Here is a 17,332-nt window from a genome sequence, read left to right as displayed (position 1 = left end):
AGCAGCCTCATTCTGATTCAAGATACAGAAAGAAAGAGCAACAAATACTACCAGCTTTTAATGGTAAATAGTGATAGAGACCCAGGCATCCATGCAAGCCACCTGCCAGGACTGAAATGATGACCTCTGCTCTGTAGCTTCCTGACAAAGCCAGGATGCAGTGATGGGATGGTGATGTATCTGCAAGTCGGTCAAGGAGAGCTGCTCCTTTATAGAGACAGAAGAATCAGGAGGTGGAATATCTAAGGACCCCTGAGAAGTTAGTGGTGTCTTTTAGAGCAATTGTCAGAGGAAAAAGATGGAGGCTCCACCACCAGACCTTTCAGATAGCATCCAGAGTGTCAATTTAAATGACTGCCTTTCTCGAAGCTAAGTAAATCCATCACTGATCTTTCGACTCATAATTACAGTCATAAATTACTGAATGTCCATTTTAAATATGAAGAACAACTCCATATGTGTTTAAGATTCAGGTGGGAAATGCTTTTGTTTATAGAGTTTTGTATTGAGGCGCTGGTCTCTAAGACTTCCTCCAAGCCCAGCCACACCTCCATACCAAACAGAGGTGGACCAAAGCCTCTGCCTGGCCCTTCCTCTGCATTTCAGTAGAGACCTGTATATGTTGTTTTAAATACTTAGCAGCTGTGAACATAGTTACTCTTCCTTCAGGCATGTTCCTCTCCCCTTACCTTTTTGTATCAAGCAGATGTGACTTTTATAGTAACTCCTAGACCCTTTCCTTGATTTCTACATTTACTTTATGCAGCTGGCTTGAATTGCTGGGCTTATTTTTTCCCCAGTGCACTAGGCTTTTAACATCTATCAGACCGGTGATAGGAAGGCCAACACTCTATACAGTCTAACACTTGTACAAGACCAGTTGTTTAGTCTGTCGGACCAACAGCAGTCAGCCCCTTAACGTCTCAACCAATTTCTTCCTCTTTTCATTGTGGATAGAACTTACTATGTGTAGGAAAATGAATTCTCCTACAATATGGTAAGTGTAAAACTATTGTTACATTCTATGTTTAGATGGTACACTATAAGGGAAAATACTTGTATTAATAAATGAAGATTAAATTTACAAAATACATTCCACAAATCTGGAAGCCTCCTTAAAAAAAAAAAAAAATGACATTGTCTATCCATTACGAATGACTGACTCCCTCTTCCTCTAAGCTAAATCACAAGATACTGATTAGGATAGAAATGTAAAAGTAAACCAGTGTCTTCAGGGTTGACTCTTTGAGGCTTCAAAAGAAACAGATAAACATATCCACACAGGGGACATGTGCAGAGATGTTCATTGCAACCCTGTTTATAAGACAACAGAATGCCCATTTGTGCTCAGCCTCTCAGTTGTGCCCAGCTCTTTTGCAACCCCATGAACTGTAGCCCACCAGGCTCCTCTGTCAATGGGATTTTCCAGGCAAGAACACTGGAGTGGGTTGCCATTCTCCAGGGGATCTTCCCGACCCAGGAATCAAACCCATGCCTCTTACATCTCCTGCATTGGCAGGCGTATTCTTTACCATGAGCCCCATGGGAAGCCCAAACACCCATGAGTGGGGCTTCGATGACCCCTGATCCATTAACACACTATAATACTATCCAAAGGTTCAGTGAATAAACTAGATCTCTATGTATCAAAAGAGGATGGATATTAAAAACAACATTGAGTTGGGGCGGGGGGGTGGGGAAGTCACAGAATGTCATATACAAGATTAACCAGTGGCTTTTATAAAATTTGTTTTAAATATCCAAAATAGCACACTCTTTATGGTTCCACATATGCAGTAAAAGTACAAAAATGTAGACTGAAAATGTAAGTACTAAATTCATAACAGTGACTCTCTCTGGCACAGAAATAGAGAGGGAATATGAAATTTCCTCTTTGACTTTAAGGTTTTTTTTCTTCCATCTTGGGTGGGTGCCTTGTGCATGGAGGTTTGACATATTCAACTTTATCTTTCTTGTATATTTTTCTGAAATAAAAAAGATACAAGGGGCAGAAAAGCTATGTGCTTGGAAATGCAATGATGAAAACTGTTTTGAAACAATGCTCTTGGGGTTGGAAAACAACCCAGCATTATATACATTCTAGTTGTTGCTCAGTCACTCAGTTGTGTCCAACTCTGCATCCCCATGGTTGCAGCCTGCCAGTTTCCTCTGTCTGTGGGACTTCCATGCAAGAATACTGGAGTGGGATGCCATTTCCTGCTCCAAGAAATCTTCCTGATCAAGGGCTCAAACCCCGTGTCTCCTGCATTGGGAGGAGCCACCAGGAAAACCCTACATATATTCTCATGGCTGCACTTAACAACTGTGTGGCATTCAGGGTTGTTGGTTAATAGTAAATGGAAGCACAACACTGAGACATCTCTATCGTTTAATTAGTGGTACATTTCCTTGCCACAAATATTATTTCTAAAATTTTATTTTCTCAAAATACTCTTTATATGTCCCATCAAGAAGGCCTTCTTTGCAAGCAAACAGTGGTGAATGAGTGCTGGAAACAGTGGAGAGATGTCTTTTTCTTCCTATATCTTCCTCTACTTGAAAAAAGAAAGAAATATCTGAAATAAAATGAACTTGGATTACTGTGTCAGTTAAACAGCATGATGTCTTTAAGGCCACAAAATTTTTTGGGGGAGGCACAGCAGAGCATAATTATCATTATTTTCTCGAAATATTCCTTGCTTGAAAAATAATTGACTTTTGTCTCACATTAATTTTAAAGATCATAATGAATAGTGGATTTCTAAAAGACCTAAAGGCATTGTGGAGTGCTGATAAACACATTATTATGCCAGTAACCTACTGGATTCAGAGCTTCCCACTGCCCCTTGGGGTTAATAGATAAATTCCATTGTTAGAAGGGGTACAAGTTGTGCTACCACCCTGAAGGTCACAACAGGACTCACCTAGCCTCATGCAAAAACTGTCTTCTGCTTTTCTTGAAAGGGTGAAACTGGACCGCCAGGATTTCCGGGATCTATTGGCCCTAAAGGTGAAAAGGGAGAATCTGTAAGTATTTTAGCTTTGAGAGCAGAGGGAGAGTATTCAAAAGATAGAATTAAGATATTTTTCTTAATCAGCCCCAATTCCATGTGCGTTGGTTGTCCCCAGCATAAGGAACAATAGATCAGATATTTGGTCAAGTTCTCTAAATGAGGTACTAAGTTTTTACATGTGTTACCTCACTTAGTTCATTAAAAAAAAAAAATCCCCATCCTTCAGATGAGGAAACCGAGGCACAGAAAGGTTAAGTAACTTCCCTAAGGTCCCTAAGCTAGGAAGTATTGAAACCATGAATCACTCCTAGGCAGGTTGATTCCAGAACCCAGGGTTTAAAAATCACTAAGCTGTCCTGCTATAACTAAAGATAATAGCTAAAATGAATAATAAAATCAGCATATCAAAAGGGCTAATTTATCCCCCCCCAAAAATAGAGACATTTATCTTTGCTCAAACAATTACTCTCAGTGTAGTCTCTGAAGTTATTCTAGGTTTTTATAGGTCAAAATGACTTCTTAAATATTACTGAGGCCAGATTCTTCCAAAATTTAGTTCTTTTGGTGGAAAAAAGTACCTTCAGTATCATTTATATTCAAATGGGACTACCTAAAGCGATGACATGAATCCTAATTACAAAAATATATATATTTTAATTCTGCTTAAAAAAAAAACCAAAACCCCACAGCAGCCTGCAAGAATCAGCAAGAATGACTTAACAAATGTTTCATCTTTGTTTAAAAAAAAAAATGTAACACTTAAAAAAAAATTCAGTTTTACGTCTTCCCTTGCTGGGATGAACAGAGATTATTGGTTGGCCAGAGATAAAAATGAAGAGGTCACTAAAATGCCTGCATGCCTGCCAAACGGGAACAATATGAAGAGTATTTAATATCACAAAGTCAAATTCTCCTTGTGCTTCAGCTTTAAAAATGAAACATCTTTGGCGATGATAGTCATTGTTCTGACAGCTTTAGAGTTCATGCTGCCCCCTTGTGCTCCGAAGTTCTCCTCCTTCAGGGGTCACTCTTGCCTTTGGTTTTCTGTCCAAACCAGTAACAGTCCTCACTGGGGCTCCATGCCTGAGACTTCCAAGACTTTCTAGGAAATCTCCTCTCCCACAAATCAGCGCGGGGTCTGCTGTGCCTTCCATCTGCCAGCTGACTCCGATAACTCCACACTTACGGCACCTCTCCTCACCTTTTATCTGCCCCTTGCCCCCAGCCTGTCTCCCCTCCACATTGGAGCACTGACACCTTCTCTTAATTTCCACATGCTGTGTGGCAAACCAGGATCTAAGGTTAACTAAAATTCTACTGGAACAGCCGGGACTTGTAGAGCAGAAAGAGAAATTTGAGTGGATTAGAGCAGTGCCTCTCAGACTAAATGTGAACTTGAATTGCTAAAGATTCTTTTGAAATGCTAATCCCAGTTCAGCAGGTCTGGGTAGCGGTTAATTACCAAACTCAAGTTCAGTTCAGCTGCTCACTGCGCATAAGCCAACAGTTGCAGAGGCAAGTGTCAGCAGGAAAGGTGCTGTGATCAGAAAAGCCCGCAACCTGGGGAGAAGGTGGACTCATGTCCTGAGACCAACTCCCAAGGTTCTTTTCAGCCAGGACAGTTTTTAAAGGGAAAAGAGTGGGGAGGGGGGCGGGGCGGCAAGAACCTCAGTGAAACACTGAGGCAAGAGGTTGGAATCTGAGTCTTTTTCCCTTTGAGTGCAGACTGGCTGACTATCTCTTCAAATGTGATCTTGATGCATGACCTCCTGCAGGATTACCAAGGGGGCCACTGAGGGAGAGAGCTAGTCATTTTTCAATGGTTTAATTCTTCACTCTTTTTTATCTAGGAAAAAAGTAATAGCTTAGGCAAGGTATGGCGTGCATTAGGCGTGTATGGACAGCATAAGTCAGGAGTTAGTTCCAACTGCTTGGTGATCTCATTTTATATTTAGGTTCTCTTAAGTTCAGAGGGGAACAGAAATGGGGAAGCAGGAGAGGGTCAAAAGAGCCGCTTTCAGACTGAGCAGGTGTATTTCTCAACACACTCAGGCTGTGCTCCTGGCTGTGGATGCTGGGCCGTGCTATGAGCAGCAAGAACTGGGGAATTTCACAGTTCATGAAAGTCTCCCTTAGCTTTCTGTCCTGTTACCAAGGCCCACCCCTGAGACCGCCTTTCTCCCCATCTACCTTACCCTCCCAGCTCTCCTCCTTGTCAGTTTCCTCTTAAGCTGTGAATTATCCCACCTTCCTTGTATTAATACATCTTTGCCTGCCTTTCTCCCAGCTTCCCACAGGAAAAAACACAAATGTCACATCACTAGTAAAGCAGTCTAGCTCTCTGTGGTCTCAGCCTTTCTATTCTGGAACAGGATCTGAACTTAACATGATAACCAGAAGGTCCAAACAGAAGAATAATCTTCATCCAAATCTGAACTCTGAGCCTGAGTGGTACTTTAAATGGCAGTTTGTCCCCTGTTACAGAACATTTACTACATGATTAGGTTAGATATCGGAGTGAAAATGTCATCTAGTTGAACCCCAGGATTTTATAGATAAGGAAAAAGAGGCTCCAAAATGTAAATGACTTGCCCCAGATAGTAGCCACTGGAATTAAAACAAAATATCAGCTCTCTAGACAACCAGGCTCCTGGTTTTGCTTTTTCTCCCCCAACTAGAAGTTACTTAATCACTGTGGCTTGGCAGAGGTTCTAAATAATCAGTGACATAAGTAATGTAACATAATCAGAAATAAGCAGTTTTAAAAGCAGTGCAGCCCATTGCTCACATCTCATTAACTTCATCTCCTATCTTAAAAATTGAATTGATTTTTAGTTAAGACTGAAATGCAAGAATATAAATAAAACTCTCTATATATCTAATATATAGAAACTATTCAATAAGAGATTTAATCATGTTGGACATATATGGGCTGTATTAGTCAGAGTAGGTAGTAAGTAACAAATTAACCCTAAAATTTCTGTGGTTTCACCCCAAGAAAAGCTTCCTCTTACTCATGCTGCCCAGCCAGTGTGGTTGGTGGGGAGTGGGTGTCCTGCTCCACACGACCCTCAGTAACCAGTCAGCAGGCTGGTAAGCACCAGGGAGCTATGCCCTCTGATAGGCACAAACTTCTCAACCGCCACTGCCAGGACAGAAGACTGGAGCGTGGTGAATGGTCTCCGCACGCCTCAGCCTTCAACTGCCCCGCAGCCCTGCCGCACTCATTTCACAGTCAGAATCAGCAGCTTGCCCCACGTAACTGCAGGGAGGTTGGAGACATGGGGGAGAAGACAGGGCCCCCGGAAGTCCCCGGGTCATGAGGTATGAAGTTTTTTCAGTAACCACTCACCGCCTTATGGTGATCTGAAGGTCAAATCTTTACCAGGACCTTTGAGAGCAGCACTGCCTCGCATAGTGGTCCTCGGTCTTGCCGTTGACTTTCAAATGCAAAATAAAATGTTTTAAAATGTATGGTTTCCGTCTTATGATCCATTCACTCAATTCACATAATAAAGCAATTAAATTATAAATAAAATCAAACAGACTGAGTAAGCAAAGTCTGATATTGAAGCCAGGCTGCCTGGGTTTAGGTCCTCAATGACGTCTTACTGGCTTTGTGACCTTGGGGAAATGAACTAACTTCCCTGTGCCTCAGTTCCCCCTCTGTAAATGAATGTACTAATAGTAACTATCCTGTTGACCCACGAGGTTAATTGTATTAATGTATATAACGTGATTAGAACAGGGTTTAATACATTGTAAGAATTCAATAAATGTCAACAATTACTGTTTTATTTGTAAAACTTTAAATTCCCTAATTTAATAAATTTCATTGGACAGCAAAAGTGTACTCCAGAGATGCTATGATAATCAAGGTGAATTGTATGTCTTCATTCACAGATTTTGTAGGCAAGATAAACAAGGGAACAGGGAACATACAGTGGGTGAATGCTGCTTTAGGAAAAACATTAATAACTTAGGGTTACTCAGAACCTTTCTGAATTTCTTCTCGTTCTGGTAGTGGGACGATATCTCCCTCACAGCAGGGTAGTGAAGGTTAAATGACACCACAGTATGTACCTTCAAGAACAGAAGCTAATACAGGGAAGCCTCCCCATCTGTGTGTGTGTGTATTGAGGATGGGTTGTGTTGTTAGTAACACAGTGATCATGGGGAAAGTGTTGCATAATAAGACGCATTCCTTCAAAGCTTTGACTCCCACCAAAACCTTCAAGCCTAAACCCAACAACAAGAACTAGTATCAGTTCCACAGACTTGCACTGTTATTCACCCAATAATTAACCCCTTCATGTCATTTTCATTAAAAGGAAAGTGAAAATTAGTATGTATTTTTACAGTAATGACTTTGTAATTTTAAACACTAATTTAGAACTCTGGCTATATTCTCTAAGCACCAACTTAAGTAACTGGAAGAATTCAAATGAATGTCCTTCCACTTATCACTCCAGCATCTTCACATTCAGTCTGCCTCTGTGTGTGTGTGTGTGTGTGTGTGTGTGTGTGTGTGTATGTGTGACCATCTTCTCTTTGAACCACACCAGAGGAAGCTTTGGCCTTGGACCACATTCTAATTTGTTAAGCACTCAGGATTCTCAAAATAATATTAAGATGATTAAGTTACTGTCCATTTGGGAATATTAAAGGGTTTTCTAATTCAGGTGCACATTGTTCTTCTAAGCTGCACAGGCAGACAATGTGACGCTCTGGGTCATTACATGTTTGCAGCGGAGGTCTGAGTTTGACCTGCAGGATTTGTTCATATCCAGGTTTGGAGAGATTATTTTTTTAAAGTGTTTATAGTTGATTCTTTTTCTATGCATTTTCTTAGGGGGAACCCTTTACAAAAGGTGAAAAGGGAGATAAAGTAAGTAGATGTTTTATCACTATCTTGGGTTTTCTATTTCATTGATTTCTTCCTCTCTGATTTCTATCATGTTTACTTTAGAGCCTTATAGATTTGCTAAGATAAGCTCCCTGAGCATTCTTCTTTTTCCTCTGTGAATTTTGACTCTTTTATTTTGATAAGTATGAAATTTTAAACCTTGTTAAGTTTTATCATGTAATAATACTTCAACATTTAATTCAGATAGTGTTTATTTTCTGTAACACATTACTGTTTGTGATTGGACATGAATGTAATGAAAGATATTCACCAAGGATATTGAAAGTACAAAATTATTGTGTAAGATACAGTTTTTCTGAGGGATGGGGTGGAGAGGGAGGTGGGAGGTGGGGATCGGGATGGGGAATACATGTAAATCCCTGGCTAATTCCTGTCAATGTATGACAAAAACCACTACAACACTGTAAAGTAATTAGCCTCCAACTAATAAAAATAAATGAAAAAAATTAATTAATTTTTTTAAAAGGATACAGTTTTTCCAAAATTTCTGGATTTACCAAACAGGATGGTTTTATCAAAAGGCTCAGTGATAGGTCCACTTTGGTGGTCCAGTGGTTAAGACTCCAAGCTTCCAGTCCAGGGAGTGCAGGTTTGATCTCTACTCTGGGAAATAAGATCCTGTTGAACAGCCAAAAGGAAAAAAAAAAAGGTTCAGTGATTAAGTCATGGAAAATAATTTAATTAAAGTGAACTCTTTGCGGCCAACTTTGTACCCTTTTGTATAACCTTAATTTTTTGTTTGTTTGTTTCATTAAATACATACACCTGATAGTAGAACCTCCATGACATATCAACTTAAATTCTACTCTTTCTTCTTCACCCTTATCTGAAGTTTTATTTCTCTGAACTGTAGGATTAACTGGTGACAAATCATAACAATGTCAGTTGAGTAGAGGACACAGTGACTGCTAATGTACCATGATGATTACAGTGTCAAAAGTGAGATTTGGGAAAAACTGTTACAGAGAAGAAAGAAAAATAAGAAATTATTGTTTATTAGCAATTATTATTTTAAATCATGTTTTAGGATGAACCCTTCTTGACTTCATCATGTCTCCATAATTTCCTCTTTTATCGCATGTCAGCTAATGAAAGTGTAAATGGATTGTAGCATTAGAGACCCTGTCCTCCATCTGAATTTAAACACATGTATGGTGATTATTTCATTTACAGGGAGAACCTGGAATAACAGGATCACAAGGAATAAAGGTAATCCCCTGACAGCCTTCTCTTGCATCTCCAACATATTGAGATTGTGAAAATTAAAGTAACCATTTCTTTCCCACCCATATGTTTAGGGCGAGCCTGGAGATCCTGGTGCACCTGGTGTAATTGGAAGCCCAGGACTAAAGGTACATAAGAAATAACTCAGGGAAATGTGGAAGTTGTTTTTAAGGTATAGCCATTTCTGTGTAAAACAAGGAGCTCTGATGTACCACTCACTTTCATCACAAATGTCAGGGACTTTATCATGTTTTCATAGCGATTCCCCCCGCAGACACATTCCCGTACTGGCTCCTGTATTGGTACACTCCCGTACCATTGCACACGTGGTACCTCTGTCTTTTGGATCACAATAGGATCTTTAAGTACTTTTCAGACCATATTCACAATAGCATCCCTGAAAGCTTTAAGAGTAAAAAATGCGAGTCACATCTATGACCCTGTTTCCTTAAAGAGAACAGGATTTAATTTCCTAAGCCCAAATTCTGCAGCCCACAGGCGCTTGAGTTTCCCACACAGGATTCTATAGGACTGTCCCAAAGGAGGCCCACTGCTCGGAGGCATGAGAAGGATTGGTGTAATGGCCCCCACCCGTGTGTACAGCGAGTTATCCAGACCTCATCTACTGGTGAGAACATGCACATGTGCTCAGTTGCTAAGCCGTGTCCGGCTCTTTGAGACCCCATAGGCTGTAGCCCACCAGGCTCCTCTGTCCATGGATTTTCCAGACAAGAATACTGGAAAGGATTGCCATATCCTCCTCCAGGGGTATCTTCCCAACGCAAGCATCAAACCCACATGAGAACAGACTCATTTAAGTGACAATGTCTTGAAACTGTAAGCCCAAAGCACATTTCAGTGTTACACAGAGAAGCCTGGATACTTTTCTATAGATAAAGGTCACACCACGTTTTATGTATATTCAGGTACAGACTCTAGTTTTAGCACAATTAAAGTATATATCTCCTTCTCTTTTAGGGTCAACAAGGACCTGCAGGCTCTGTGGGACCCAGAGGACCACCAGGAGATATTGTATGTATAGTAGATGCATGTGTCATTTTAGAGAATGTCAGCATCTGTTCATGCAGATGAGTTATACTGCATTTTCCAAGAGCAGGGTTCATCTCCACCACTGAAACTGATCACAGCTATTGTCAGAGGCTGTTAAGAAGGCTCATATCTCTATTTAGTTATGTGAGATCCTTTTGAATATTATTAACCTGACAAATCAGTCTTTAAAGCCCAGGTTAACATTTCCACTATACATCATTATACATGGCTTTTGATTAAATTCTCCATTCAAGAAAGACATTTGCTAAGCTTCTATTATTGTATTCTTGCAGAAGTCTCCAAAAAGGGGGCAAATCTTTTAGCTGAAAATACTTCTATAATGCAATTGGTAAAAGGTCCTCAGGTGCATTATAGCCTAGCTTTGCTGGACTCACAGTTCCCTCTCTCTCTCTCTCTCTCTCTCTCTCTCTCTCTCTCTCTCTCTCTCTCACACACACATATCCTCATACCCCTTAAATGCACTGTTTTTGTCTTTTTCTGGATTATATCTGATTTAAAATACTAGTTTCAGGTGTGCATCATAATAATTCAGTATTTTTATAGATTATACACCATTTAAAGTGACTGCAAAATAATGGCTAAATTCCCTGTGTTTTGCAATACACCCTTCTTGCTTATTTATTCTACACACAATAGTCTATATTTCTTAATTCCCTTTCGTCTATCTCCCCCCTTCCCTTTCTCCCACTGGTAACTAGTTTGTTCTCTATATGTGTGAGTCTGTTACATATGGTTATAGTCATTTATTTTATTTTTTATATTTTATTTTTATATTCCACATATTATTTTTATGTGGAACTATTTTTATTTTATTATTTTATTCCACATTTTATTTTTATATTCCACATATAGTGATAACATGCAATATTTGTCTTTGACATTTCATAAAGCACAATACTCTCTAGGTCCATCAACACTATTGCAAATGGCAAAATTTCTTTCATTTCTATGATCAAGTAGCATTCCACTATATATATGTGGTATCTTCTTATCCACTTATCTGTTGATGGACACTTAGGTTTCTCCCATATCTTGGCAATTGTAAATAATGCTTCTAGGAACACTGAGGTGCATGTATCTTTTTGAATTACTGTTTTCATTTCCTTTGAATATATAACCAAGAGTGGGGTTACTGAGTCATTAGGTGATTTTCTTTTAGATTTTGAGGAACCTCTATCATGATTTCTCTAGTGGCTGTACCAATTTTCATTCCTACCAGCACTGTATTCAGGTTCACTTTTTGCAACATCCTTTCAAACATTTGTTATTTACAGAATTTTTGATGATAGCAATTCTGATGGGTGTGAAGCAATACCTTACTGTGGTTTTGATATGCTTTTCTCTAGATGATTAGCAGTATGGAGCATCTTTCATGTGCCTGTTGGCCATCTGTATGTCTTTTTGGAAAAATGTCTATTCTGGTCTTCTGCTCGTTTTTTAAGCAGGTTGTTTTTCTTAATATTGAGTTGTAACCTCTTATCAGCCATATCATTTGCAGATATTATCTTCCATTCAGTAGGCTGTCTTTTCGTTTTGTCCATGGTTTCCTTTGCCATGCAAAAACTTTTAAGTTTAATTAGGCCCTGTTTGTTTATTTTTGCTTTTGTTTCCTTTGCCTTAGGAGGCAGATTCAAATATATTGCTAAAATTTATGTCAAAGAGTGTTCTGCCTATTTTTTCTTTTAGGAGTTCTGTGGTTTCAGGTCTTATCTTTGAGGCTTTAATTAAGCTTGAGTTTATTTTTGTATATAGTTTGAGAAAATGTTCTAACTTATTCTTTTATATGTAGCTGTTCAGTTTTCCCACTTATTGAAAATGCTGTCTTTTCTTTACTGTATATTCTTACCTCCTTTGTCGTAAATTAAGTGACCATTATTTGGTTTATTTCTGAGCTATCCATTCTGTCACATTAAGCTATGTGTCTGTTTTTGTGCCAGTACCATACTGTTTTGATTACTGTAGCTTTGTAGTATAGTCTGAAGTCAGAGAGTATGATATTTCCAGCTTTGTTTTTCTTTCTCAAGATTGCTTTAGCATTAGGGATCTTTTGTGCTTCCATATTAATTTTAGGATTATTTATCCTAGTTCTGTGAAAAATATCTTGGTTACTTTGATAGTGATTGCATTGAATCAGTAGATTGCTTTGGGTTGTATGGATGTTTTAACTGTATTAATTCTCCCAATCCATGAACACAGAGTATTTTTCCATTTCTTTATATCTTATTTGGTTTTCTTCATCAGTGTTTTATAGTTTGTATAGTTTTTTCACCTCATTGGTAAAGTTTTTTCCTAGATATTTGATTCTTTTTCATTCAGTTTTAAATGGAATTGTTTTCTTGCTTTCTCTTTTGGATGGTTTATTATTAATATATAGAAAAGCAATAGATTTCTGTATATTAACCTCATATCCTGCAGCTTTACTGAATTCATTTATTAGTTCTAATAGTTCTTTTTGTGGAGACTTTAGGGTTTTCTATATATAATATGTCATCCACAAATAGTGACAGTTTTAGTTATTTCTTTCAAATTTGGATGCCCTTACAATGGAGAAAAGATTGCCATTGTTCAGTCACCCAGTCATGTTTGACTCTTTGTGACCCCACGGATTGCAGCACACCAGGCCTCTCTGTCCCTCACCATTTCCCAAAGTTTACCCAAGTTCATGTCCATTGCATCAGTGATGCCATTCAGCCATCTCATCCTCTGATGCCTTCTTTTCCTTCTGTCCTCTGTCTTTCCCAGCATCAGGGACTTTTCCAATGAGTCAGCTGTTTGCATCAGATGACCAAAATACTGGAGTTTCAGCTTCAGCATCAGTCCTTCTAATGAGTATTCAAGGTTGATTTCCCTTTAGATTGGCTGGTTGGTCATCTTGATGTCCGGCGGGCTCTCAGGAGTCTACACCAGCACCACAGTTTGAAGGTATCAATTCTTCAGCACTCCACCTTCTTGTAAGACCAGAAACTACAAAACTCTTAGAGGAAATCAAGCAGAACACTGATGTAAATCACAGCAATTTGGATGCCTTTTATTTCTTTTCCTTTTCTGAGTGCTATGGCTAGGACTTCCAATACTATGTTAAATAAAAGTGATGAGAGTGGGTGTACATGTTTTCTTCCTGATTTTAGAAGAAAAGTTCTCAAGCTTTTCACCACTGAATATGATGTTAGCTTTGAGTTCGTTGTAAATGGTGTTTATAATATTGAGATATGTTCCCTCTATACCAACTTGGATGAGCATTTATCATGAGTGGATGTATGCTTTTTCTGCACCTTTTGAGATTATCATGATTTTTATCATTTCTTTTGTAAATGTGGTATATCACATTGATTGCTTCATGGATATTGAAACATCTTTGGATTCCTGGAATAAATCCCATTTGATCATGCTATGTGATTACTTTTATATATTATTGAATTCAGTTTGCCACTAATATCTTGTTGAGGATTTTCACATCTGTATTCATCAGAGATGTTGTTGGTTATTTAGTCCCTAAGTCATATCTACTCTTTTGAGACCCCATAGACTGTAACTTAACAGGCTCCTCTGTCCTTGGGATTTCCCAGACCATACTCGTGTGCATTGTCATCTCCTTCTCCAGGGGATCTTCCCAACCCAAGGACCAAACTTGTGTCTTATGCTTGACAAGCAGATTCTCTACTACTGAGCCACCACGGAAGTCCTTCATCAGTGGTATTGGACTGTAACTTTCTTTTTTGGTGTGGTTTTGGTATCAGAGTAGCAGTGGCCTCATAGAATGAATTTGGGAGTGTTTCTTCCCCTTTAGTTGTTAGTAATCTTGAAGGATAGGCATTAGCTCTTCATTTTATGTTTGGTAGAAATCACTTGCGAAGCTGTCCAGTTCCAGTTATTTACTTTCTGTAATTTTATAATTATTATTATAAACTCAATTTCACCACAGTGACCAGCCTGTTCAGATTGTCTATTACTTCCTGATTCAGTGTTGGGAGATTTTATGTTTCCACAAACTTGTCTACTTCTTCTAGGTTGTCCAATTTGTTGGCATATAACAGTAGTGTTCTTTTACTATTTTTTTGTATCTTCATGGTAATGGTTGTTATTTCTCATCTTTCATTTCTTATTTTGTTTATGTGTGTCCTCTCACTTTTTCTTGATGAACTCTCATGAAAAGTTTACCACTTTTGTTTATCTTTTCAAAAAATATAGATGTTTGTTTTGTTGATCTTTTCTATTGTTTGGTGACTTTGGGTCTTTATTTCATTTATTTCCTCTCTGATCTTTGTTATTTCCTTCTGCACACTTTTGATTTTGCTTGTTCTTCTTTTTCTAATTCCTTCAGTTGGTAGGTTTGGTTTTTTTTATCTGAGATTTTTTTCTTGTTTCTCAAGTTAGCTTGTGTCACTACAAACTTTCCTCTTAGAACTGCTTTTGCTGTACCCCATAGATTTGGGAAAGCAGTGCTTCCATTTTTATTTGTCTTGATATGTTTTCTGATTTTCTTTTGATTTCTTCATTTTCATACTGTTTTTTTAGTAGCATGTTGTTTAGTCTCCATGTTTTTGTGTTTATCCCATTTTTATTCCTGTAATTGATTTCTAATTTCATGCCATTTTGGTTAGAAACAATGCTTGATACAATTTCTACTCTCTTATACTTATTAGGACTTGTGTTGTGGCCCAGCATGTGATTTAGCCTAGAGAACATTCCTTTTCTATCCTTTCCCTAATGTCAGCCTTGTGTCCCTTGGACAAGTTCCCTGGCCTTCTGACATCTTGGGGGTCAAAACCTCTCCATCAGTCCTCACTTGAGAAAAACAAGGAAGATGCTTCTTGGACACTGACCTGTGTCTGACAATTTGATTATGCTCCATGAAACTGTTAGAATCTCTCCTTTTCCCATCATTTTGGCAGCAGCCCCTTGACATCTTGCTCTATTATCAGTGTTCCCAGACTGAGCCTCCAGGGTTTCATCCCTCAGCGCATTTGGTCATTTGCTACTTTGAACATTCAGTTCACGGAGCAAAACATTTTTGTTGTGCCCCAAGCCATTTGGTGAACCATTGCAGGTGAGCCTAATGGAGAGATCTTACAAAAAACAAAATGCTGGTGGCACAGGCAGAACCACAGGATATATAAGAAATGAGGTTACATGATAGGGACTAGGCTAATAAAGAGAACAAAATAAAAAGATAAAATGCCTCTGCCACCAAGTTAAAGTAGAAGTATATTTTCTGTTTATCCCATTTGGGGAAGTAATATGGATGGGCATTTGGTTAAGTTCTCCCTTATTTAGATTTTTTTTCCATTATATCCAGGTTTCCTCACTTGAAACAATAAGCCACATACTTTCATTAATGTTTTTCTCTCTCCAAGAGACCGAAATCAGTACATTCCCATATGTTAAAATTTAGTTCTTCTGACAAAGACTCAGAGATAGAAGTGTTTTTACAATAAGAAATGTTCTAATTGCTCTTGCCCTTTAATTCTGAATTTTCTAGGGGTTACCCGGAGAGCACGGTATCCCAGGCAAGCAAGGCATTAAAGGAGAAAAGGTATAGCTTCTGTTTCACTCCCTTTGTGTATTAAGTAGCTGAGGAAGAGTATGAGACAGGATCATAAGGGCTTTGAGGAGTGAGCATGGACAGGACATGGCGGCCGGGGCTGCGCAGGGGATAGATGTTCACACGGACTGTGCAGGAATGTTTTCTCTGGAGTTGTTCACTGTACACAATGCGACAGAATGAACTGCTGTGGAGATGAAGATCTCAGAACTTGAAAAGTCTGCTTTATGCTCAGCTATAGGTATAGACCCCACAGGTATAGACCTAAGAAGTCTCAATCTCGTGACACATTTCTTGATGTCTACAAGAAAATAGTTTATTAATATTGAACCATTACTTGAGAATAACTTAAAAAATGTAAAAATTATATGAAGAATAGATTTTCCCTTCTGTTCATCTGTGTATTCACTTACATACATTTCAGGAGGCCATAAACTTATTCTAACATAGCTCTCCACAAGATCCAAGTGCACTTAGAACAGTGTCCGTGTGGATTGGGTGCTCGGTGTACATTGTGAAATGAGTGAATGAGCGAATGCAGTGTGACTGACTTGATGACAATTTAAAATATGGAAGCTGTTGCTGCCACACCCCCCACCGTGAACCTGAGCCGTGAAGTGAGACTTTTACCTTGTTTCCTCAGGGAGACCCAGGTGGGATTACAGGTCCTCCTGGCCTTCCAGGTCCAAAAGGTGAGGTTGGTCCTCCAGGGAAAAGCCTGCCAGGGGAACCAGTAAGTAGCAACCCTTTTACTAATATTTCCTTGGAAAGCCAATTAATCAGTTTGTGTACTCCCTGTTTCTGATCACAAGTATAGGAATAAGTTTAGGTCTGCAGAAAAAAAGAAGCATTCATCTTATTCTTTAGATCAGTGTTCTAATCCTTTTGGAAATTTGATACAAACAAAGGTCTCTCTTCTGAAGACAATGCACATACAGGCACCATTTTACATACAATTTTGGAAGATTTATAGCCCCACCCCACCCCCCGAATCTTCTTTAGGGATCTAAGAAGCCTAGTAAGGTATGCTAGTTTTAAAACATGAACCTTCCTTGGACAATCTTAAAACAAACAAACTGCTTGAAATTTCCCTTCTAGAGGCTCTGCATATATGGCCATAGGCAGTCATCAGTTTAAAAAAAAAAGTCCTTGTGGCCAGGGCTAATCCCAGGACACAGAAAGCTGCTAACCCATATGCCTATTTCATATGCCTTTTTTCCCTCATGCCCTTTGACCTTTTATATAATAATAATGAACAGTTCTCAATATCAGATGCCTCATTTTAAAGATGAAAACATCTTATATTTTAAAGTAACTATACAAAATTTATAACCTAGTAAAATTTATATTCCCTCTTCCTTATTCTTTTACAGAAAAAGGTTTATGCAAAAAAGATAAAGAGCAATGAAATATTTTTGAGTTATAACTCCTAAGATGTAAGTAAACTTTTTAGAAAAAGAAAATATATTCACCTCATTTTCTTATTTTTTAGGGATTAGATGGAAATCCTGGGGCACCTGGTCCACGAGGCCCAAAGGTAAAATATCAAAGATA

The 17,332-nt window shown here is 38.6% G+C and overlaps 1 protein-coding gene across 1 annotated transcript in view; it reads left to right on the top strand.

The window, feature by feature from the left end:
- COL19A1 (collagen type XIX alpha 1 chain) overlaps positions 1-17,332 on the top strand; it is a 424,857-nt gene that overhangs the window by 336,567 nt on the left and 70,958 nt on the right. The window contains exons 18-25 of the mRNA XM_070450224.1: positions 2,965-3,027; positions 7,867-7,902; positions 9,115-9,150; positions 9,240-9,293; positions 10,144-10,197; positions 15,716-15,769; positions 16,422-16,511; positions 17,271-17,315. Coding sequence (XP_070306325.1) covers positions 2,965-3,027; positions 7,867-7,902; positions 9,115-9,150; positions 9,240-9,293; positions 10,144-10,197; positions 15,716-15,769; positions 16,422-16,511; positions 17,271-17,315 — 432 coding nt within the window. The remainder of the gene's footprint in view (positions 1-2,964; positions 3,028-7,866; positions 7,903-9,114; positions 9,151-9,239; positions 9,294-10,143; positions 10,198-15,715; positions 15,770-16,421; positions 16,512-17,270; positions 17,316-17,332) is intronic.

The sequence above is a fragment of the Odocoileus virginianus genome, chromosome 19 (genome assembly GCF_023699985.2).
Source record: "Odocoileus virginianus isolate 20LAN1187 ecotype Illinois chromosome 19, Ovbor_1.2, whole genome shotgun sequence".
NCBI lineage: Eukaryota > Metazoa > Chordata > Mammalia > Artiodactyla > Cervidae > Odocoileus > Odocoileus virginianus.
The sequence above is the reverse complement of the archived record's forward strand: the minus strand, read 5'-3'. Positions and strand labels throughout refer to the sequence as shown.